General features: G+C 44.3%; 1 protein-coding gene across 5 annotated transcripts in view; it reads left to right on the forward strand.

Moving 5' to 3' along the window:
- Positions 1-26,285, forward strand: part of ITGB2 (integrin subunit beta 2) — a 116,391-nt gene that overhangs the window by 76,689 nt on the left and 13,417 nt on the right. For all 5 annotated transcript variants that reach the window (XM_066575656.1, XM_066575653.1, XM_066575654.1 and 2 more), the window contains exons 7-11: positions 3,932-4,087; positions 9,121-9,216; positions 10,855-10,944; positions 17,354-17,494; positions 19,438-19,622. In XM_066575656.1, coding sequence (XP_066431753.1) covers positions 3,932-4,087; positions 9,121-9,216; positions 10,855-10,944; positions 17,354-17,494; positions 19,438-19,622 — 668 coding nt within the window. The remainder of the gene's footprint in view (positions 1-3,931; positions 4,088-9,120; positions 9,217-10,854; positions 10,945-17,353; positions 17,495-19,437; positions 19,623-26,285) is intronic.

A 26,285-nucleotide genomic window follows, 5' to 3' on the forward strand; every position in this document is an offset into this window, starting at 1 on the left:
AATTTTTTTGAAAAAGCCCACTGCCTATATAGCCAGTATATCTCTTTCCCTGTACCACTGTCCCTGCCTCAGCAGTACTGCCCCTATACTCAGTAAAATGACTGCAGACTGAGGACGCTATGGTCTGCACGCCCAATATACAAAAAAAAAAAAAATGTGCAAAACTGCTAAAAGCAGCCTCAACAGTACTGCACACGGTCAGATGTGGCCCTAAGAAGGACCGTTGGGGTTCTTGAAGACGAAGATAACAGCCTAACACTCTCCCTATAGCAGCTACAGCAGGACGGCACTTTCCCAAATGTCTCTCAGTGTGCATCTGTGGCGAGCCGCGGCCGGCCCCAGTTTACATACTCGGGTGTCACCTGATCTCCCCAGCCACTCACTGCAGGGGGGTGGGATAGGGCTGGAACTTCACAGGAGGAAGTTGTAATGCCTTCCCTGTGTTACTATTGGCCAGAAAACGGCGCAAAATTTTCTGGGAAGAAAATGGAAGTGACTCGAACACCGCGTGGTGCTCGTCTCGAGTAACAAGCATCTCGAGTACCCTAATACTCGAACGAGCATCAAGCTCGGACGAGTACGTTCGCTCATCTCTAATGTGGTTCAAAGATGTGTCAATGCAAATGAAAGTGGTCATCATTAGGCTGAAAAATCAAAGCAAAAGAAAACAAATCTGTCAGAGAGATGGCAGAACATTTAGGAGTGACCAAATCAATAATTTGGCACATTTTTAGAAAGAAGGAAAGCACTGGAGAGCTTAACACCAAAAGACCTGTAAGAGCATGGAAACCAACTAAAAATGATTACAGAGCTCTTTTCTTGGTTAAGGAAATCTCCTTCATAAGTTCTAGCCAAGTCAAGAACACTCTCAGAGGTAGCATATCATTATCAAAGTTGACAATCAAGAGATACTTCCATGATGTAAATAGAAAGGGTTTATCTGAAGATGGAAATAACTGGTAATACTCAAGAACAGAAAGGCCAGATAAAAGTTTCCTAAGAAATATCTAAAAAAGACGCTGAGTTCTGGAACCAGATTCTTTGCAGAGATGAAACCAAGATTAATTTCTAACAGAATGAAGGGGAGAGAAGAATAAGGAAGAAAAGAAAGGACTCAAGAGTAGACCTGATACATACAGCATCATCTGTCACACATGGTGAAGGCGGTGCTATGGCATGGGCATTGTGGTGGTTTGTCCTCCAGGGGAGGAGCGGCAGCGACACACTGGACTCCACAAACGTATAGAAGTTACTTTAGTCTTTACTGCTATACAGCGCATTCCATGTAAAAATAACAGCAACAGTCCATACAACAGAATAAGGTACACCATGCAAGGTGTTTAGAGGCTTTCTCCTCAGGCTGTCAGCCTGGATGCCTCTCCTCAGGCTGTCAGGCTGTACAGCCACACCAACGGTCAACATGACATAGTCCATTCAAATCTGCACCACGCAGGGTGCTCAGGTCCACCAGGCTGGTGGTAATTCCACTTCAAACTGCTAGACACTGACTCCTGGGAGCTGCAGCCTTTTATGCTCCCTTAATGAGGTCAGTGCCTCCAGCTGAGCTACCTAGGAACTAGGGTGAAGTTGTGGACTGGAGCGCCACCCTGTCCAGACTAAAAGCCTGGGGGGGAGGTATACTCCATCCACAACTTCACCTTTTAAATGCCTACAGCATGTATAGTGCCAATGGAACTGGGTCACTGTTGGTAATTAATGATGTGACTGCAGATAGATGAAGCATGAAAAATTATAAAGTGTATAGAGCTAATATTTCCGCTCAGACTCAGACAGATCCTGCACAGCTGATAGGAAGGTGCTTCATAGAATAGATGAGAATGACCCAAAACATACCGAGAAAGCAACCCAAGAGTTTCTTAAGGCGAAGAAATGGAATATTTTTCAATGACTAAGGGCTCAGTCAGACGGGCGTTTATTGCCGCGATTTGCGCATGCGTCCGGCGATTTTATAAAACCATTGCTTTGCAATGGTATCGGACACATGAGCGCTTTTTATGCGCTCGTCCGATAAATTATAGAACAAAAAATCGCAGATCGCACCTATCTGCGATTCCTGTTCTCTTCTGTATATGCGCTCAATGGGGCCGGCGGCAGCAGCGCTGACCCCATTGAGAACATATAGAAGACAAATCATTCTTCTCTGCCACAGCTGTAACAGCTGTGACAGAGAAGAACGATGTTTGCCCATTGAATTCAATGGAGCGGCAATACAGCCGCTCCATTGAAAGCAATGGGCTGCCGGCGTGCGTGGGGTGAATTGTCGGGAAGGGGTTAAATATATAAACCCTTCCCTGCAATTCATCCTAAAATGTGTTAAAATAAAAAAAAATTGCATACTCACCTTTCCGCTGCAGCCGGAGTCCAGCCGCGGCCGCTGTCAGTTCTCCTGAACTGCTTCTTGGCACTATTCAGCCGGCGGGGATTTAAAATCCCCGCCTGCTGAATGATCTGCCTCTGATTGGTCACAGCCTGACCAATCAGAGGCTGAAAACACTCACACACCCATTCATGAATTCATGAATGGGTGAGTGACTGCTGCCTCTCAGCGCTGAGCCAATCAGGGGCAGGTCTGACTCACATCCATTCATGAATTCATGAATGGGTGTGAGTGAGGCATGCCTCTGATTGGCTCAGCGCTGAGCCAATCAGGGGGCAGGTCTGACTCACACCCCCTTCACACCCACTGCAGGACGGCCGCTCGGAGCTCCGGCTGCAGGCAGGTGAGTTATTTTTACACATTTTAGGATGAATTGCAGGTAAGGGCTTATATATTTAAGCCCTTCCCGACAATTCATCCCGGGCTCGCCCGCAGCGCATTGCTTTCAATGGAGACGGCTGTATTGCTGTCTCCATTGAATGCAATGCGCTGGACAGCTCCGGCCCGTTTCTAATGAAACGCGGCTAGGAGCAGATTTTCGGGCGATTTGCGGGCGACTTGCGCGCACCGGTCACGCGATTTGCGGATGCGCATCCGTCATGCGATCCGCAAATCGCGCAAAAAAACGCCCGTCTGACTAAGGCCTTAGTGTGATCTCAACCTGATTTCACTTACTGAAGACAAAACTGAAGGCGGAAAAACCTTCAAACAAGCAGCAATTGAAAGCAACTACAGTAAAGGCCTGGCAAAGCTTCAGCTTTTGGTCATGTCCATGCCCTGCAGACTTCCAACAGTCATTGACTGCATAATATTTGCACCCATTTATAAAAATAAACCTTATATTTAGAGTTAATTTAATTTGTACAATTCATTTTGTGCCTGTTAAAAAAAATGGAGGGACTAAGTAAAAAATGTTTGCTTATGAGATATGAAGTAGAAGGCCCGCTGGAGGAGGGTGAGAGAGCCAAGTCTCATGAACTTTGGAGACCATGGATAGCCATGAGAGCTTCGGCTGCCTGCGAGATCTGGTAGAACACGGGCCGCCTGGACCCCTAGGGGACCGTGGATTCGAGAGAGCAAGGTCTTCCCCTCCCCCACTCTCCCTCCCTTTTTTCCCATTTTCCCCCTCCCCCCCAGTTAGGTTTGTTTCTTTTCCCCCCTTAATGTAAATTCAATATATTCTGCTACAGCCATAATAGCATTTGCAGAGATGGGATGTGTTCACGGGTTGACTGAAAAATACAGGCAGATCAATGTTGTGAAGTGCTACTCTGTATTAATCGAAAATGTTTAATAAAAACTGATTGAAACTAAAAAATGGTTTTAGTTCCTAAACAGTTACAGTAATACTCTTGTTAAACCCCTTGAATTAAGGCTGAAAGTCTACACTTTGATCAAATAATACTACTTCTATCTGAAATTCATTGTAGTGGTGAACAAAGGTTAAATTATGAAAAACGTGACACTGTTCGAATACTACTGGACCCAGTATTTCTACTGATGGTGTTACCTAATTTCTTTGAATTTGTATAGGAGAAAATTGGATGGAGGAATGTCACAAGGCTTTTGGTATATGCGACAGATGATGGTTTCCATATTGCTGGAGACGGGAAACTTGCAGCTATTCTGACCCCAAATGATGGAAAATGTCACCTAGAAGATGATATGTACAAAAAATCTAATGAGTTTGTAAGTGAATTTACCATAATCTATGATTTGTTCTATTTGCATTATGAATTGTTGTCCATTTAGAAAGTAGATAATTGAAAAGAGTTGATAATAAGAACTGATAACCTTAGGCTTTCTAAAAACAGATGATTTAGGATTAGTGTAGATAATGAGTCCATTAATAGCCCAGATACTTTTTTGAAGATAACGAGGGCATAATTTCACTTTACAATTCTGAATGCATGAATAGATGCATTGAGGGCCTGCGCTCAGTATTTGGCTGGGGTGAAGGGGTGGGGGTTCAGCCTCCGAGAAAGTGAATACCAAGTATGATATCTGTTTCATTGTCTATACAGACATAGGAACTCATATGGCTTCTGTGCCTTTGTAAATTATGAAGGGGATACAATGTTCATGTAAATGCCATGGCCCTTGCCTTACATTATGCTGATAGATGGGAGTCCCAGTCCATTGCTAATCAAATATTACTGACTAACTTATGCTATGAATTGTCTCTTATTGGCAATGTTCCAGGGAACCATTTAAAGGAAACGTAACCCTTTCCAATCCACTGTCTGACGTCTTCCAACATTCTGATTGAAGCCTGTGCAGCTCTGATGTCGGAAGACGTCTGGCAGGGTATTCTTACTGTATATTACTGGCCGCTCTTTCGGGGCCTCTCTAGCATGTCACATACTGCAGTACTGTCTCTAAAAAATTGAAGAAAGGGAAATCCCCCTAGGAAACCCTGAATCCAAAATTGGATTGCAAAGGGTTAAAGGGTTTATCTAATTTAACAAAATCATATGTGAAATACCCTATTCTGAGTTAATAAATGGGGCTTCTTTTTGGGACCATCATCTATTGGCCAGAGTGAAGAATGGCTCCATAGAGAGTCTTACTTTGGATGACCTATGTAACGCTTTATTCCCCCCTGTGGTGGTGCTGCATGAAAACAAAGAGGTTTCCCATAGATCGCTGCTGATGTCTGCGGTTATCCACTTATCATTAAAGGGGTTCTGACATGAAAAAAAAAAATTGTACTCACCTTGCCTGGCCTGGCCCGATCGCCAGGCATGTCCCCTCCAGCCGGCATCTTCTTCTGTGCCTTTAAAGCAGAGCAGGAGCGGTCAAAAAGACCGCTTCCTGCTCTGGTCCGTCCGTCAGGCACTTCCGAGGTCAACGGACGGACCGCTCACAGCAAGCACGTCACAAGCAGTGCTTGCTGTGGGCGGCCCGTCCGTCCGGCTGAACTCCGGAGTGCTGCGCATGCGCAGTGGAGACGCAGCCCGTCCTGACTCCTGTCAGAGGGCACCTCTCCACTGCGCATGCGCGCGATCCCGGAGCGGCGCGGCTGCTGGAGGAAGAAGACTGCCTGCCGGGAGATGACCCCCCGATGTCAACAACAACAGAAGACAAGGTAAGTGTTATCTTTTTATGCTTTAGCAGCCATTAACCCATGGGTTCCCTGGGTCCATTAGGCAGACCAGGGAACAATGGCTGCTAAAGCATAAAAACATTATTCATGTCAGAACCCCTTTAACACTACTAATAAACAGGGATTGTCCAAAGTGGACAGCCCCATTACAAAATAACTTCTGCAATGCCAGCATGTGTCCATATTGGATCCTAGTTGTATAGACCACACCAAATGTCCCTTATCCTGTTCACCACCAGAATACACCGAAGCATCAAAAAAAAAAAAAACACATTGATCCACCCCAGTATCGAAATGGCAAAATAACTTCTGCAATATAAACCTGTCCATGCTGGATACGTTACTGCTTCCCAAACAGCATACAAGCAGAATTACGTTTTGGTTACTGTGAACCTTTTTCAAGGCTATACATTTGGGTACTGAGCAAGAATATATACATTAAGGGTGCACCCAAAACAACTCTTTATCCAATCATCATTCAAAAGTAATCTCCAAGTCCGCAGTCATATTACAGTTCAATGTAATTGAGACTTCCCACATTCAATAACATACTTTCTTATGAAGGAGCCCACAAGTACATGCCTATGTACACATGTGTATATTAACAAATGGTATATGATTAGAGATGAGCGAGCACCAAAATGCTCGGGTGCTCGTTACTCGAGTCAAACTTTCAGTGAAACTCGAGAGTTCGTTTCGAGTAACGAACCCCATTGAAGTCAATGGGCGACTCGAGCATTTTTGTATATGACTGGTGCTCCGCTAAGGTTTTCATTTGTGAAAATCTTAGCAAATCACCAAAGTCATGTAAAAAACACAGAAATGGATAGGGCAGGCGAGGAACAACATGCAGGGCTGCATTTCGGGCTCCGAGGTCTCACTATTAAGCCACAATAGTGGCAAGAGTGAGACCCCCCCCCCCCCCCGCACTGTCAGCATTAAGATCGTTCTCCTCTGCCACAGCTGTAACAGCTGTGGCAGAGAAGAGCGATGTTAGCCCATTGAATTTAATGGAGCCGGCAATACAGCCGGCTCCATTGAAAGCAATGGGCTGCCGGCGAGCGCGGGATGAATTTTCGGGGAGGGCTTAAAAACATAAGCCCTTTCCTGAAAAAGAAAGATTTTAGTGTAAAAAAGAATAAAAATGCAGGCATTCTCTTTAATGGTCCGCTGGCACACCTGAATTCTTTTTCAGGGAAGGACTTTACATATAAGCCATTCCCTGGAAATGAATTAAAAGTGATTTAAAAAACAAAAAAAATAGATACTCACCTCCCTTCAGCTGCCAGGGCACAGCAGCGTCTTCTCCTGCTGTCCCCTGTACTGTGGTGCTGAACTGCTGTCATTCAGCTGAGAGCTGCTCTGAGCCAATCAGAGGCAGCACTCACTCACCCATTCATGAATTCATGAATGGGTGTGAGTGAGACCTGCCTCTGACTGGCTCAGCGCTGAGCCAATCAGGGGCAGGTCTGACTCACACCCCCTTCACACCCACTGCAGGCCAGCCGTGCTGAACTCCGTCTGCCGGGACAAGGTGAGTATATATATATTTTTTATTTTTACACATTTCTGGATGAATTGCAGGGAAGGGCTTATATATTTAAGCCCTTCCCGACAATTCATCCCGCGATCGCTGGCAGCCTATTGCTTTCAATGGAGCCGGCTGTATTGCCGGCTCCATTGAATTCAATGGGCTAACATCGTTCTGCCGGGACAAGGTGAGTATATATTTTTTTTTATTTTTACACATTACTGGATGAATTGCAGGGAAGGGCTTATATATTTAAGCTCTTCCCGACAATTCATCCCGCGATCGCCGGCAGCCCATTGCTTTCAATGGAGCCGGCTGTATTGCCGGCTCCATTGAATTCAATGGTCAGTGCTCGTTTAATCGAGACGAGTACCGCGTGGTGCTCGTCTCGAGTAATGAGCATCTCAAGCACCCTAATACTCGAATGAGCATCAAGCTCGGACGAATATGCTCGCTCATCTCTATATATGATGTCACATTGACCCATGGAGGGTGCGTTTAAATGATGATTGGTTAGATAGTGCTGTTTGGGAAGCAATAAAGTATCCAACATCGACAGGCAAATCATTGTTGGGAATCGTGAACTTCTTGTTGAGAGTTTTACATTCCTATGTGAAACACTGAATGATCAGTGTTTAAAGGCAATGAGAAGCCAACAATGATTTTTATATGTGAATGATATGAGTAGTGCATGATACTCATTCATCATTCAGTCATTAACTCGCATTTAGGCTTCATTTACACAAGCGTAGACATCTTTACACTCGCTCATATGCAACGTAAAATCGCGTGAATGAAGAAAAGACGCAATCAATGTTCCAACTTAATTAGCGTTCTCGTCCATTCACATGGGTAGGTACAATATATTAGCAAAAATACGTTGCAGCCCGGAAATCCCTCTCTCGGCATAATTCATTGGAATGACTTCAAATGCCTACATAGATTCACCTGTAAGTTTTTCCTTGTGTTGGATGCTGCTAACCTGCCTCCCCCTTCCTATTTTTCCAGCTCCCACAAGAGTCTATGGGAGCCGCCAGCGTGTATCGGTCGAAAGATAGAACCAGAACTATTTTTTCCGGCTGGGCGTAAAAGCGCCCGCTGATTTCAGTCACGTATGTTCTATTTTTTCCGGTGTGATGTTTTTACTCACCACAAATTCACCCGTGTGAATGAATGCATTGGAATCTGATGCCTCAGATAGTTGCGTTTTCATCCGGCGTGGAAACGCGGCTACATAGCTAGGTAAAAACATTTGTGTGAATAAAGCATTAGGCATCATGTCCATGGGCGGGTTTGATTTTTTTGGAACCCGCCCGGGACACCGGCTTGGGAGATCCGTAAATCACGCTGCCCATAGGGAATCATGGGCGCCCTCAAAATAATTTAATCATGCAGATTTGTTTTGCGGATCTTTTGGCCCGGAAAACAAATCGCAGAATGCTCCATTTTTCTGCGGATCCCGCACTGACGGCTTCCGTTGAAGTCGATGGAAGCCATCCAACCTGCAGTTGGCAGGATCCCGCGGGAAGGCAGGAGTTTGAAAAAGTCCTACTGCGCATGTGCTGAGTACATGCGTCAAAAATGGCATCTAAAAGAACCAGTGGTTTACTATGGGTTCTTTCAGATGAACGTTTTTTGATGTGTCTAGAAAATAGCTTGTGGCTATTAGTTCACCCGATTTAATGCTCAGATAACCGCGCTGTTTTAGCGTGGCTATCTGGGCGTTAAAACAGCGCTCATGTGAAAGTCTTATTCCTAATCATATGGAAGTAAGCTTGTAAGAAAACACAACTGAGCATTGCAAGGTAGTCTGGAATTCCTTGGCCTGCTTCTACTGATAGATATACCGCAGCTCTACTTATGGGCAGAAAACCTTTAATGGGTTAATGTGCCTCTTGCAGAAAAGGAAATAAAAAATAAAAATCTAAAACTTAATAATGCATTTTGGCTGTATACATGTTAATATTTTATGGTAGCAGGCCTGCTTTAGAACAGCATGAGCCGTCAATCCCTTGCAGTACATGTCACAAGTGCTGAATACATTATTAGATATTTGTATACTGAACATGTGTGTGGTTTCATCAGGATTACCCATCAGTTGGGCAGCTAGCACAGAAGCTTTCAGAAAATAACATCCAAGTTGTGTTTGCAGTCACATCCAATATGGTGAAAACATACCAGGTAAGAAAACATGATAGAATGTCTGTTGGAGATTAAAGAGAGCGAAGGAGATTGTGGATACTGAAGTATAGAGAATGTTCTTTGTAGACATTGTTTATAAACAAATATTAACAGTTAGGTAATGCTACTGGGTATTAGTGTATCTTGACACCACCAGGAAGTCCTGGTGGAAAGAAGAGTCACAGGGGGTTGACGCCCCCTGCAGCTGATTGGTTTAAAAAAGTGGGTTGGCTGCAGGTCCTGCGAGGCCAGAATAAGTATTCAGTCCCGCTCCCAGGCCGTTAAGTGTGTTGGCCGGTGCTCTGCGCCCAGTTGCTGTACTTTGCTTCCTGGTATTGTGTTCCACGGTAGTGCTGTAGCGACGCCTGCCCTCTGCTCCTATTTTAATCCCTGGTGCTGTGCTCACCCAGCCTACTGTAGCGTCCCCGGCTCGCAGGTGCTGTAGCTTTATTGTACCCCCGCTGTGCTGTCCGCTCCTGCACTTGCCTCCCCAGCCCTCTGCTCCGAGGTGGTGTAGCGTACTTCATGCCGCTCTGCTCCCTGCTACTGCTGTATTATCCGCCCCACCGTCGAAATACTCCCTGCTCCTGCCGTGTACTCACCTCACGTTTGCTGCTGCAGCTAGTCATCTCTGCTGGCAGGCAAGGTCAAAAATCGCCTCCCTGTCCCTCTCCCTACGTGACACTGCTGCACTGTCTTCGGCTGCGCTTGCCGCCGCTGAAGGTCATCCTCGGACACACTCTCCCCTCTGCCGTGTGCGCCGCCGGCAGCAGCTCCACACCACTGCTACATCTCAGCCTGTTTACTGTATTTAGACTGTTGGCTGCCGTGGATGCTTAGGGTTAGGGATGTTTCACCTGTTTGCCTTACATTGTTAACTGTAAATCCTTCCATGGTACACATTTAACATGGAAGCATTTAGAACTAACCATGTAAGGCTAACAGGGAAAACATCCCTAACCCTAAGCGTCCACAGCAGCCAACAGTCTAAACACAGCATCCTGCTAGGACCTTGGATTAGTCACCCAATCGGGAGCTAGGGGTGTGACAGGGGCGTTTCTCCTGTCAAACCCCTAGCTTCATGGTGGTGTCAAGGTACACTAATACCATGCTCCTGATTCTTTGATTTAATAATACATATTTAATAAAGACTTCATACAAAGCTGTCTCTGTGGGCCCAATAGGGCATATTCTCCTCCAGAATGAGTGCTCATAATGAGAAATATCTCCATGAGTTTATACAAATGACTGCTGCACACAATAATGTTTCCACCTTTATATTTGGCATATGTTGTATATTATAATTATGTTATTTGGTTATAGAAGTTTTCCACACTGCAGGCAATCGACAAGTATATCCACAATATATCTTTGTTAGCAAAGTCAGGAATCTGAATCCCGTGCCTCCCTGCATCTCCCCTCCTCACCTTCCATGTCTTATTAGATAAAAAGAGGATAGATCAGCATAAAGGAACTGGCAGCAGGTTGCAGTCCCATCAGCTCAGGGCTGCCCCTCGAAGTTACATTTCACGGGCATCTCTGTATTTGGTTTCTCTGTATACATATACTATAGCAATCACTTTGTATATCTCGCCCTACAAGATCATTTCCCTTATTAAAAAATGGTATATTTTTCAGGATCTCAGTAAACTGATTCCAAAATCTGTGGTTGGGAGATTGTCTAATGATTCGAGTAATGTTGTACAGTTGATTACAGAAGCTTATCAGGTAAGATGTTCACTGCTAATAATATTAACCATAACTAAGCAATTTTTACTAAAAGAGTGCCAAATAGCTTTTTTTATGGGCACCCAATGGCTTCTGCTCATGGTACAGCTGAAATTCATATTAAACTAGTAACAATTAAAATTGACACAAAGTTAGGATAAAAAAAGACAATAAATGAAAGTAGGTTGTCTCAAAGGTTTTCACCTAGATTCTCACTAGCCAGAGTATACAAAGCTAGGAGGGATAGCTAACGCTAAGGAAGAGAGAGTATTCAAAAAGATCTAGAAAAGCTTGAATAGTGGGCGGCGACTAACAGAATACAATTTAACAAGGAGAAATGCAAAGTCCTACATCTGGGCAAGAAAAAAAGGAAGAAAGCACATACAGAATGGGAGGAATTGGGCTAAGCAGCAGCACATGTGACAAAGACTTGGGTATACTAATAGATCATAGATTGAACATGAGCCAACGATGTGATGCAGCAGCCAAAAAAGCAAACACAATTCTGGGATGTATTAAGAGACATATAGAGTCTAGATTACATGAGGTCATTATCCCCCTCTACTCTTCCTTAGTCAGACCTCATCTAGAATACTGTGTCCAATTCTGGGCACCCCACTTTAAAAAAGACATAGACAAACTGAAGCAAGTTCAGAGAAGATTGTGAGCGGTCTGCAAATCATGTCCTATGAGGAACGGTTAAAGGATCTGGGAATGTTTAGCTAGCAAAAAAGAAGGCTGAGTGGAGACTTAATAGCGGTCTACAAATATCTGAAGGGCTGTCACACTGCAGAGGGATCAGCCCTAGTCTCATTTGTACAAGGAAAGACTAGAAGCAATGGGATGAAACTGAAAGGGAGGAGACAGATTAGATATTAGAAAAAACTTTCTGACAGCGAGGGTGATCAATGAGTGGAGCAGGTTACCATGGGAGGTGGTGAGTTCTCCTTCAATGGAAGTGTTCAAACAAATGCTGGACAAATATCTGTCTGGGATGATTTAGTGATCCTGCATTGAGCAGAGGGTTGGACCCGATGACCCTGGAGGTCCCTTCCAACTCTACCATTCTATGATATAAAAATATGAGCCTCACCATTGGTTGAAGTCTGTGCCACAGTTAAAATTATTGTTCATTTTATCTTTTATTTGTGTCTTGATTTTACTATAATATTAAATTAAGTCAAATATCTCACTAAGGGCCCCTTCACACGAGCGTAAGTGCAAAAATGCTTGCATAAACGCAATGCATCTGAGCCGTGAATGGTGTACTGTTGCGCATGTTTTTACGCATACTAAGGTACTTTTTGCACTCACATGGGCCCGGGACACACCTCAGCCATGATTTTAAAGGCTATTTATCCTAAAGAGTTAGAGAATAGAGATGTGTTCTTTTTCCTGTGGAATTGAATAACATTACACATTTGCACACGTATTTTGGGGACCTTCGGTGCACAAAATCTCCAATCTAAACACAGAGAATAGAACCCATTGATTTCAAAGGGTTCATTCTCCTGAGCGAATTTTGTGAGTACGGAAAAAAGTAGGACTTGCTTTATCCTTTTGGGTTTTGAGTAGCAAAGGTCCCATAGAAGTCTATGGGAGGTGCGCAGATACAAAAGGGGAAGCATGAAACATAAAGCAGAACACACCTGGACATCATTAGGCTAATAAGCCTTTTAATCCACGGAAGGGGTGTGTCGTGGGTGTGTGTCAACTTGCTCTGTGCACGCAAAAATTTAAGTACTATGCGCAGACACAAGCAGCAAACAAACTCATCAAGCCTCGTTCATGCGCATATACGCTCGTATGAAGCCGCTTTTAGTGAGGAGATTTTTGAAGAGCGGTAAATTCTGCTGTGTCCTGTAAAAAATTCTGTCCTGTGTGAAAGGTCCTGATGCATCTTTGCTGTACATGTAATACCGTCTTAGGATGTACAGCGCCACAGAAGATGGCGGCGCCCTATAAATTAGTATCAAATAATAGTTGTGGTCTGTTGAGATTACTCATGCATACTGCTGAATTGTATTTGTGACCTTCACACTGTTTGACATATTTTAAAGAACACAATAAAGGTCAGCCAAAGCTGTGAAAATTGTGGGCACTTTTGTTTCCGCATTGTGGCACCTCCCTGGGTTGTAGAACGTGTTGGTTACCAACATAATAACCACCGAGGTCAGCGAGTGGAGACTGCAGGCGTGTAGTTGGCAGTAAAGAGGCAAGTGGTGACAAGTGTTTGGCATCTAAACCTCGCATAGTATGACACTTGGCAATGTTCTCGGAGTTCGCCATCTTCCTGCATAAGAGGGTTGGCACACAAAGTCATCTCACGCTCACGCAGTTGGGTTTCTTTTCACATCTGGCTGCAGTCAGCTTTATTTTGCATCACACAGCACAGCTAGAGCACTTCACACACTGCAGTGAAATATACACTTTCCTTGCCATAACCGACTCCCTGAGGCCAGAACTGCCTCATCCTATTTGCTGACTAGATGAGGTCCATTTTTATGCTTTTTAACCCCTTAGGGTGCATTCAGACGAGCATGTTTACACGCTACTACAGCAACATGTAAACCACGCTGCTGACATGCAGGAATTCTGCGGTGAACGAGCTACTCCGTGCTCCACATGTCCATGCTGCGAGCAGAGTGCTGCCACGGCTCCCATAGGAGCCTGTGGTCAGCACCATGGACAGCGCTGCAGCATGGAGCTGACAGGCGAGTCAGATTCTGCGTTGTAAAAAGCTCTCTGTGAGTGCTTCCATAGCAACCTATCAGTTGCTGTAAAAGTGTGGTTTACACGTTGCTGTAGCAGCGTGTAAACCACGCCTGTCTGAATGTACCCTTAGTGAGCAGGCCTGTTTGCGTCTTAATGACCAGGCCAAATTTTGGAAATCTGATATGTCACTTTAACATATAAGAACTCCATAAAGGTTTTGCTTATCCAACTAATTTTAACGTTATTTTTTCGCCACATGTTGTACTTCATTTAGGTGGTAAAAATAGACTGATAGAATTTGTGTATATTTATTAAAAGCGCCAAAATTGGGAACATTTTGAAAACAAATGTCATTTTGTTCACATTTTCAACTGCAATATGTCAAATATGTGCAAACATACTGTACAAATTTTTGATAAGATATATATTTCCATCTGTTTACTTTAATCTGGAAGCACGTTGGAAAAGCTTGAGATTTTTTTAACCATTTAGGAGGCGTACAAATTTAACATTGATTAACATTTTGAGGAAAAATTTGGTTTTCTACAAACAAGCCAAGATTGCAAAGGCTCATAGGTGTCAGAATGATAGATACCCCCACAAATGATCTCATTTTAAAAACTACACCCCTTAGTGTATTCACTGAGGGGGGCAGGCTTATTTTGACCCCACGGTTTCTTTTCAGGAGTTAATGCAATTTAGAGGAGAAAAATTAAATTTCATTTTCTTGCAAATATGTCATTTTAAAGACATGATTTTTTTCTACAGTGCACATGAAAATGAGGATTTACACCCCAGAATGGATACCCCTGTTTGTCCTGTGTTCAGAAACATATCCATTGTGGCCCTAATCTAATGTCTGTATGCACAATGGGGCCCCAAACGAAAGGAGCAGCCGGTGGCTTTCAAAATAGACATTTTGCTTGAAGGTGTTTTAGGCCCCATTGTACAGTTGTATAGGATAATTGTTGCTAACCCCTCTAGTGTACTAAGGTGATCTAATATCCCTATGCTAAACCAATAATTCCTAATTGAAAGCTGTTATAGGAACAGATTCAAACTCTTTTTTTCTGGAACAGCTCCTACCGGGTTCCCCGCAAAAATAAGACCCTGTCTGATATTAATTTTTACCCCAAAAGGGGCACTAGGTCTTATTTTTAGGGCATGTCTTATGTTTAATCTCTTTTTATTAAGTTTTCAGAATATTTTACAAACATTAGGAATTATCAGTAAGAAAAAGAAAAGAAAAACAATAAAAAGGAAAATGGAAATAGGCCTCGCAGGGCCTATGGTTCATATTGTACAACAATTGGGCACATCTTCTTGTAAACAACAAATAAAACAGTCAATTCGTCTAGCCCATAGATGATCCCCGGACCCCTTGCCCCCAATCCACTGTTCTTTTACTATATCAACGCATATTTAACTGACGGTAAAGGTGGGGTCTATGTCGTGATGGATATTATGGTTTATGTGGTGGGGATCCTTTTCATTTGAGGAAAGAAGGAAGAGAAAAAGAGGGGGGGGGGGAAGATATAGAAACGATCTGAGCAAGTTAATTAGATAGCGCAGGAAGACAAGGTACTTTGACTATAGCTCACTGAACACCTCTACACAGACAGAACCACACATACACTCACACATAATAGGGCATGTCTTATAACAGCGGCAGAGAGCCACAATTTTACTTTCGCTTTCGGAGGCAGAGTTCCTGCCTCCAACAGTGGCTTTAGCACACCCCATCATTGATGAGGTGTGTTAAACACAAAACATAGAACAGACAGTGCTCGAAAATTGTGTTTGAGCGCTAGTCTGCGAGGCTCCCATTGAAATTAATGGAAGTGTTATACCACGATTACCGCAGCGTTCAAAACGCCATGGTAATCATGGTAAAAATGTCTGTTTGCTATTTACCTACTCAACCGCAGCACTCAAGAACCAATCAGAGCCATCATTACCTGGAGGCGGGGTTCGCAAACTCCGTTACCAGGAAGCGATGTTCCTTCGGCTGCTAAGGACAAACGGCGCCTGCTAGGTAAGCATTGCTTTTTCTTTTTTATGTAGTGTAGCTAGGGCTTATTTTCGGGGAAACACGGTATATGCATGTATATTGCACAATAAGCCATCATCTTATAACTGGTATATAGGTTAAAGTGGGCCTATTTTAAATCACTCATATACAGTAGGTATCACAAATCACATGATATCTTTGGTAGCCTGTAATGAAGTCTGTATTAGTTAATGACTAGAATTATTGGTGTTATGCTTAAGACCATCTTCATGTACAAATTGACTGTATTCTAGATTGATACAAACATGAGATCCTCTCTAACGGCTCTTTTAGCTGAGCGTAAGTGCAGAAACGCTCACAATACTACGACTACTTTCCCTGTGGGGGACTGTTCACATTGGTGTGGGACACACCTGCACTGCGATTTAAGAGGCTGTGCAGTCTAATAAGTCCCCGGTCTTTTTGATTTCCTCGAGAAATTGCACAGTCCATTTGGTGCAAATGCGCACCAAAATAGAGCATTTTGCGGAAGTGAGGATGAACCCATTGAAAATTAGTTCTATTTCCTACGCAATGCAAACAATAAGACATGTTCTATTTCTGTGAGCATTTTCCTCGCAAGGGCCCTATAAAAGTCTATGGGAGGTGTGCAAGCATATAAACAGGCCATGCTTACACAGAAACATACAGTACTATGCACAGACACGCGCACAAACGCGCCTCATTCACGGCACAAATACGTTGCATTGAAACGCGCATATTTAGGCATATCTAAAGCCGCCCTAAGCTGTGTGTTACAGTGTGTATTGCAGCCAAATTCCGACTGTGAGAGCACCATTAGAGATCATTCACATGGGCGTATTTGCACCCATTTTTACGCTTGTGAAATCTGTACATGCAATACACAGAGAATAGAACCCATTAATGTTAATGGATTTGTACACATTTCCATATATTTCGCACGCACAAAAAAAACACAGCATGCTCTATTTTTGTGTACACCAAAGGTACCCATAGAAGTCTACGGGGATGTGCAAAGGCGCATGCAATTTGCAAGGGAATGCATGAAAACAAACACAACTGGACCTCATCAGACTAAATAGCCATTTAAACCTGGGCGTGTTTGTCTGCCGCACGCAAATGAAGATGGCCTATGGGCGCAAGAAAATACAGTAAAATGCGGCAACGCGAGTGCGAAAAAGCACAAATACGTTGTGCTGAGGTGTGCGCAATTGCACATACACCTGTGTTCAGGAGCCCTTAGGCCAGCTTCACAAGGGTGTAAGTGCATTTATGTGTGCATTTGTGTCGCATATTTGCACCACAAACTTGCATCGGTGTTGTGTTTTTGTGCGTGCGTGCGTTTTACTGTATTTTTTGTGCACACATCGTTCACATTTGTGCACACAAAACTTCTCCAATTGATTTCAATGGGCAATTAATTTAAATTAGTTTAATGTGTGCTATGTTCGTGCACCATACGCACGAAAATAGAACATGTTGCGTAATTGTTTGCTTGAACGACATGCGTGCGCAAAATTTGCCCTTGTGAATGAACCCCTTTAAATCAATTGATTCTTTTCATTGCGTATTGTGTGTGCAATATGCTTCACAAGTGCGTTCGTGTGAATAAGCCCAGGTTGTTAGAGACCAAGTATTCACATTTCTTCTGTCTAATCACAGAACTTGTCATCGGAGGTCATCCTCGACCATGGAATTACTCCAGACTTTTTGGAAATTCTATATGATTCGCATTGCTCCAATGGAGTAAATACTTCAGATGCGGTAAGAGGGGCTTGCAGCAATGTGAAGATCAATGAAGAGGTGAGTGAAATATACAGCAGTAAGGAAGAGCGGCCCAACTTGCTATGCTCTATGCATTTTACTTTATAGCGGCAGTAAACCATGAAGACCACCAATATAAAAAGATATCTGCATGTGTGGGCAGCCACAACACCACTGAACCCTTTCCAATCCACTGTCTGAGGTCTTCCTACATTCTGATTGAAGCTTAGACAGTTCCAAGGTCAGAAGACGTCCGGCGGGGTATTCTCACTGTCTATTACCAGCCACTCCGCTGTCGGAGGCTCTCTGGCGCACACACACTGGCTTTAGCCAGCAGGTGGCGCCGTCGTATAACAGCAAAAAGAGAAAGCCTTTTAGGAAACCCTGAATCCAATATTGAATTGGAAAGGGTTAAGTGAGTTGTCCAACATAATAAAAATAAATTGGTTGCCCTTAATAGAAAACAGTTGTAAACTCACCTTTCCCAACTCCCCACTTCACAGCTCCATCCTCAGCAGCAGGTTTGTGGTTACAGGCTGCAGTCAGCCAATGTACAGGACGTCACAGGCTGCTGCAGCCAATCAGAGTCCAACGCCTCGCATCACTTCAGGGAAGTAGCGATCCTCTGACATGGCTTTCAGCCGCACCAGAGAATTGGCAAGTGTTTCCCATTGTTCGCACGTCGTGCAATGTTTTTGCTGGCCTCATTGAAAACAGTGGATGAGGCGTTCTGAGGAAACGTCCAAAGATATACATCGCGGCACGTCCTATGACCCCATTCAAAAGAATGGGGTTCATATCTGTGCGAAATTTAGGCATCTCGCAACGCACAAATCTTGCGCGATTTTCTCGGCCGTGTGAAATTGGCCTTAAGGGCTCATTCTCACTAGCGTTATTTCCGTTTCTCTGTTCCGATTTTTGGAACAGAGAAACAGAATTAAACGTTTACATGTTTCCCCATTTATTTTGAAGGGTTCTCAAAAGAATGAAATGTTTCCATTTGCTTCCATTCCGTTTCATTTTGTTTTTAAAACTGAACAAATAGCGCTGTTTATTCCATTTTAAAAACAGAAATAGAAAGGAACTGAAACAAATGGAAAGATTTCCGTTTTTTTTGGAAAACCCATTGACATCATTGGGGAAAAATGGAAATGTTTAATTCTGTTTTTTTTCTCCAAAAATGGATAGGGAATAAAAGTCTAAGCGATGGGTCTAACCACCGAGACCCCCACCATTCCAGAGAACGAGGCTGTCTTGCCCCCCCCCCTTTTCTGTCACTGCAGGATTGCCAAACTTACCTACAATATGCTGAACATAGCCGTGGCCACGCAATGGCATTCATTTCAATGGGTTTGACGGAAATAGCCGACCATACCCACATTGAAATAAATGGACGGTGCCATGCATGCGTGGCCATGACTCCTTTCAGTGTGATGTCACTGCGGGTTGGCTCGGGAATCCCGTAGTGAGTGAAGAGGGAATTAACGGACCTCCGTTTTATGATTGGAGAGGGTCTCAGCAGCGAGACCTCCACCGATCAGACTTTTATCCCCTCTTCTATGGAGAAGGAATAAAGGTATGTTGTGAGACAACTAGAGATGAGCGAGCATACTCGCTAAGGACAATTACTCAAGCGAGCATTGTCCTTAGCGAGTACCTGCCCGCTCGGAAGAAAAGGTTCGGGTGCTGGCGGGGGGTGGGGAGCAGCGGGGGAGAGCGGGGGGGGGGGGTAACGGAGGGGAGATCTCTCTCTCCCTCTCCCCACCCCCCCCCCCACCCCCCCCCTGCTCACTCCCGCAACTCACCGCTCACCCGCGCCGGCACCCGAACCTTTTCTTCCGAGCGGGCAGGTACTCGCTAAGGACAATACTCGATCGAGTAATTGTCCTTAGCGAGTATGCTCGCTGATCTCTAGAGACAACCACTTTAACATTTGCCACATTTCTATTAATGTTCTTTATCATAAATTATGTGTCTTTCAGATAACATTTAAAGTTAAAGTGACTGCAAAAAAGTGCCTCTCACCTCAAAGTTTCTCAATCCGTGCACTGGGATTTACAGACACTGTGAGAGTATCTGTGCAAACAGCTTGTACATGTAAATGTGATGATACCTTTGAGCGGACTGAATGTAACACCAATGGAAGGATTGAATGTGGGATCTGCAGGTAAAAATGAAGCACTCCATTTCACCATTAAAGGGATTTTTGAATTAAAGCATAAATGTTCCGATCACTGGGTGCCTTAATACCATGACCGGCGGTGATCCTGAGATCTGCGCACCCTGACTGCCACATGCTAATGATGTAGTGTTGTGCATACAGTATGTGACCACTGCAACTATTCATTTCTATGGGATGGAGGGAGATCTACGCACTCAGCAATCTTCCTCCGTCCCACAGAAGTGAATAAAGCAGTGGTCACATATTAGCATGTGGCATTCAGGGTGCACAGACCTCGGGATCGCTGTGGGTGCCAGCAATCACACCCACAATGATCGGATCTTTATCCTGTATCCCACTGTATGCAGTCAGATGTGTTGCAGTGCTCTGTTAAAGGTATATGTTGGGAGCTTTTTCGAGCACACATGTCAAATGGAAGGCAATAGCGTAATGCGAACTGGGCCTTCATGACAGCTGGAGGCCTAGATAAGGCAAGATAACAACACTATACACATATAAGGTTTTGTATGCATCTCTCCTGTCACTGGAGTGACTGTACTCAAACAGATGATACAAAAAGGAAGTTTGTGTCTACAGTATGGCTGCCTCTGGAGGCTCACTGTTATGTCCGCCGGGTACACCAGGGCACCACGCCACAGCACAGATGCAAGGAAGTGTTCACACAAACGCCACACACACAAAATGCACACTGAACACCAAGGTAGGACTGCGAACTGGTCTCATGGGCAGAAATAACATGTCCCTACCTTAATGGGCCAACCATCACATTAAACCTGCCTACAAGCAGGGTGACCGCCCCGATAAGGACGACCCCGCACTGGAACCTAGGGACCTACCTATCCCTGGATGAAAAACAATCCACAGCAGGACAAGATGCAGCTCACACCAACTCACAGAACAGAACTGTTGACACCTGATGTCTAGAAACCTCCATGGACACTGAACATGTCGCTGTCTACACCAACACCCCAGGGACTTGCACACAAGAGAGAGCAGGACTGTTCATACACTTTGTCTGGCACCTGCCCAGACCCAATGAACACAACACTTTTCACACACATGTCAGGCCACCTGCATAGACACGCATCTACATTATCCATAAACCTAAAACCCTAGGGTGACAGAGAAACCCAACACAGAAACCCCACTCACAGCTCACATGCATACAGATAAACTGTTGTTATCACAAGTGCCCTCACACCAAGGGGAAAGAGTCAGACACCGTACTGACATACAGGTAACAGTGTCAAGCATCAACCACCTGACACACACATAAGACATCAGACGTTTGAAGGCCGTACCTGTTAAAGAGGAAGGGAGAGGGGGGTCTGCATATGATGCAGATGGGGACTACAGGTGTCCAGACCGCCCTCAGGAAAGTGAGAAAAAAATTGCGACATGTCCTATCTTGGCGCTTATTATGTGCCAAGATAATGTATGGGGAATTGGCATGATGCAGCAAGTATGCATTTACTGCGTGCTCACACATGAGAGACACATGCGCGGCGTGCAGCTAGTTACTACCCTGACCTTAGGTTGGCCTCCCACGAGTGTAAGCATATTTACGTGCGCATTTACATTGTGTATTTGCGCAATAGGCATTGTGGTTTTACATGCTTGCATGCATATTTTACTGTGCAAATACACAAGCATGCTCCCATTGATTTCAATTGGCAATTAAAATCACAGAGGTGAGAGAAAAACTGATATCTATGGAGAGAGTGTACAATACAGATGTAACTATACGCTAGTCATATTGTAACAGTACTGAAATGGTGTAACGCTACATACTGCCTTATGTGGCTCTATTCCAGTATTATTAGGCTTCATTTACACTCATCAGTATTTTTCGCCCATTTTTAAGCAAAGATCAGGATTGGATTCAAGAAGAGAAGTAGAAATGTTTCCCTTAAATTTAGGTTAAACTTTTGTAAAACTTTAAGAGAACAAAGTCCAAAGGCATCAGATTTGCCATTCTGGTTTTTGCAGCAGTTGTTGGACTTTTTCAAACATTTCTTGGAAATCATTTTAGAGCTTTTTCCATGTAAAACCACATGTTGTTCTGCAAAGTTTATATTTAGTGTTAAATGTAGTTTTCTATATTGTGGCTTCCCACTAATTATGATAAGGCAGTAATGCACCACAAGAGGGACGTGACTATAGCGTGCTGCAAAAAATGCTCTAATTTTAAAACTATGAGAAAATAATAAAATAGGGAACTTCCCAGTTAGAAAAGTTACATCTCTCTTCTGGTTGTAAAATATCAGAATCGACCGCTAACTGGGAAAGTTAAGTAATCCTCTGGTTTCGGTACAAAATCCTGTCCCAGGACCAGAGGGTGGCGGTGGGGATATTACCTGCTGTTCTTCTCAGCCATCCCTCCGATCCAGCAGTTTTGGGTCCTGTCTTCAGCAGTTGGCGATGGCTGACACAATCTTTAGACTACCTTTTTGCTGTGCTAGATAAATGTATTGCCCTATGTCCCTATACACACACGGGTGTATTTTTAAGGAGGTAATACGGATAGCATAAACTCCACTGATTTGCAGCATCTCTTATTTTGGTCTGCGATTACGAACCGGAATCGCGAAATAAAGCCTATAGGATTGCGTGAGAATGCAGCAAATACACAGTTGTATGCATATTTACCGCAAATTTATGCATGTTATCAGGAGACAATGGGTAAAAAAAGCAGCGACACTAACTTTTGCGTGAGTTTTGCATATATGAAAAATGCTGTGAATACAGATACAATTTGCATGTAAAAAAATGCATCCATATTAAAAATGCACTAAATAAGCACATACACATGCAGTGCAAATGGTGCAATTTTTACACACTGAAATGGCTTATGCTTGTGTGAATGAGGGTCACATTTTTCTGGTTAACTAGAGGGGTAGGTTCACATTAGCGCTAGTGTTTTCCATTGTTTGGCTCCGACATATGAGCCAAACAATGAAAAAAAACTGAAATGCTGGATCCAGTGCATGATGGGCAGGAACAGTATCTGATGGACCCCATTTGGACAAACCATCCACAAATTCGGCCTCCAATACCATCTCTACGCTGATGACACCCAACAACACACCTCCTCTCGTGAGATCTCTAAACCATTCCTCCAAAATATCACTGACTGTCCGCTGTCTCTAATACTATGTCCTCCCTTTTTCTCAAACTCAACCTCTCTAAAACTGACCTCCTCATCTTTCCGCCTTCCAACTGACCTCCCCTCAACATCTTCATTCCAGTGTCTGGCACCATCATAACCCCCAGACACAGGGGCGTACCTACAGGTTTGTGGGCCCGAGTGCAAGAGTTCAGTTTGGGCCCCCCCCAGTAATAATAGGGAAAAAGCTTACAAATATAAACTTATTTTATTTTCATTAAGGGTGCGTTCACACGAGCGTGTTTTTGTGCATACTTAGGTGTGTACATACATTCGCACCTAGGTACGAGCAAAAGCACGAGTTAACACAGCTGCGTACTTGTTGTCACTGGAGCCGTGGCTGCTGCCGGCGGCTCCATTGAAAACAATGCTCTGCTGTCCCCCTGCATGCTTTTTCAGGGAAGGGCTATACATATAAGCCCTTCCCTGAAAAAGAAACATTTTAGTGCAAAACAAGAAAAAAAACAAAAAAAAACTTACCCCTCCGCCACTGCTGTGACCCCAGCGGGCATGAAGAACACATGTGCCGCATGCGGCAGATGTTTCCTTCACCCCCGCTAGTTAAAAGAATTCCCTGCTGCTACATTTGCCACATCTGTGGCAAAAAATTTAAAAAAAACAATTCTCACCTCCCTTCAGTTGCCGGAGCTCAGCCGCGACTTCTGGCGCTGTCCCCGACTCTGTAGTTCTGAGCTATCAGCAGCCGGGGATTTAAAATCCCCGCCTGCTGGTAGCTCTGATTGTGGTTGGCTGAAATGCTTCATAGCCGGCCTCCCGCTGCAGCAGCTGGGGTGCATCGGAGATGCGCCCCCCCCCCCCCCCCCCCGCGCTGTTAACCCCTTCCCTGCCGCGATCTATATAGATCGTAGAGAGCCCGGCCTGTTGCCATGGCATCTTGCGTTGCCAGTGCCTGGGATTGCTGTATAAGCGATAAGGCATGGCAGGACAGAAGTCCTGCCATGCCTTATCACATTGATCATCAGTGCAGTGCTTTAAGTTCCTCAGAGGGACACAGATGGTGTAAAAAAAAGCTAATAAAAATGTGCAAAAAAAAAAAGTTAAACAAAAGTGAAAAAAACTTTTTTTGTGCTTTTTCTAATATTAGTATAAAAAAAGGTAAAAAAACATTAAAACCCCACATATTTGGTATTGACGCGTCTGTAACAACGTGTACAAAAAGTTAAACATGCTTTTTATTTTGTATGGCAAAAAGTGTAGAAAACAAGCTAAAAAACAGAGGCAAAATGCTAATTTTTAGCATTTTGCTTTCCAAAAAATGCAATAAAAGTGATCAAAATAGCCATAAATACCCCAAAATGGTACCAATAAAAGCTACAGCTCGTCTCACAAAAAATAAGCCCTCACAGAGCTCCGTACATAGAAAAATAAAAAAGTTACAGGACTTTGAATGCAGCGATTTAGAAAAAAAAGATTTCCAAAAAAAAGGGGTTTTATTGCAGAAAAGTAGAAAAACCTAAAAACAAATATTAGAATATTGGTATTGGTGTAACCGTACCGACCCGCAGAAAAAATGTGTTATGTCATTTATGCTGCATGATTAACGCTGTAAAAAAAAACCAAAAAAATCTATGGCAGGATTAATGCGTTTTCTCTCCCTGTTTTACAATATAGTCTATGTTCCTAAAAATGGTACCAATAAAAACTACAGTTCGCCACGCAAAAAACAAGCCCTTATACGGCCGCGTCGACGGAAAAATAAAAAAGTTATGGCTTTTGAAAAATGGAGATAAAAATCTGCTAAAAATCGTTGCGTCCTTAAGCCCAAAATAGGCCATGTCCTTAAGGGGTTAAAAAATACAACTTGTCCTGCAAAAGCAAGCCCTCATACGGCCATGTTGACGGAAAAATGTAAAAGTCATGGTTTTTGGATTACGACGATGAAAAGAACTGAAAAAGACGCAAAGAGGCTTTGGTACTAAGGCCGCATGCAGACGGGCGGAAATTCCTCAGCGGGATTTCCGCCCCTGGAAGCTGCCATAGGATTGCGCTAACAAACGCAATCCTCTACAGACGGTCGCGATTTGGCCGCTCGAAATGTCGCGCGGCAAACAAATCGCGGCATGCTGTATTTCTGTGCCGCACTCACCGGCCGCCGGCTCCGCTCTGCGCATGCGCCGGCTGCCCGGCAGCCGCCACATGAAAGATCCGGGGCCGCGGGAGCAGGTGAGTGACGCGCTGCTCTCTGCAGGCGCTCGGGTCGGGTCCCGCTGCGAGAATTCTTGCAGCCGGATCTGACCCCGCCGTCTGCAGGCGGCCTAAGGGGTTAAATTGACTGGCTGCAGCTTCCCCCGACAATAAACATTGATAGTGGTGGGTTTCTGAAGGTGGAAAAGAAATCTTCAGCTGATTAATGGGTCCGTTTCAATTTAAAAGGGGTCCAGGACAAAGTTATATAAAGTTGTATGACTTTTTATGCATTATATATATATAATGATCTGAATTGTACACAGTTGTACCCTTCCCTCCCCCACTAGCCCACTCTGTCCAATAGCAGCATTCAGGTAGCAGAGCAGCAGAACTTTAACCCTTGCTGCCCCTCAGTCCAAAAGCCCTCCCCACTAAGCAAATGATCCACCTAAAAGCGCACATACCAGAATGAATTGCAGTTCGTGACCCCTGTCACTTCTCACCTCTGGGCCCCCTTAAGCTCAAGGGCCGGGTCGCCATTGCGACCCCAGCACCCCCTGACGCTCCGCCCATGCCCAGACAGCACGCCTGCTCTTCTGACCTCTCCTTCACCCCCCAATATACAATCTCTGGCCCAAACATGCCGCATAAACCTCAGAAATATTGTCAAAATACGTCCGTTCCTCACCACGGACACGCTGAAGACACTCGTGGTTGCCCTCATCCACTCCCGACTCAACTACTGCAACTCGCTACTCATCAGCCTCCCCCGCACCAGACTCGCTCCACTCCAATCCATACTAAATGCAGCAGCTAGAGTCATTTTTCTATCCAGTTGTTACTCAGATGCCTCTGCATTATGCCAGTCGCTGCATTGGCTGCCCATCCACTGCAGAACTAAATTTAAACTCCTCAACCTCACCCACAAAGCTCTCCATGGCGCCGCTCCACCGTACATCACTTCCCTTTTGTCCGTACACCACCCACTCCGATCCACTAACACACTCCGATTAAACACCCCTGTAATACGAACCTCACATGCTCGCCTCCAGGACTTCACCAGAGCAGCACCCATCCTCTGGAATGCTCTACCCCAAGGCATCAGGACAATTCCCAATGCACAAAATTTCAGACGTGCCTTAAAAACTCACCTCTAGCATTTTGTCTCACATTGTATGCTGTACCTGTGCCACAGGCTCAGAACGGAGCTTCTGACGCACATGTGAACATAGCCTACACCCCAAACTCTGATGAAAATGCTATTTAATATATTTGTTATGGCCATTAAGAGGGTTTTCTAGGCACAAATATTATAGATGATCTATCCTCAGAAT

The sequence above is a fragment of the Eleutherodactylus coqui genome, chromosome 8 (assembly GCF_035609145.1).
Source record: "Eleutherodactylus coqui strain aEleCoq1 chromosome 8, aEleCoq1.hap1, whole genome shotgun sequence".
In the NCBI taxonomy this organism is placed as follows: Eukaryota; Metazoa; Chordata; class Amphibia; order Anura; family Eleutherodactylidae; genus Eleutherodactylus; species Eleutherodactylus coqui.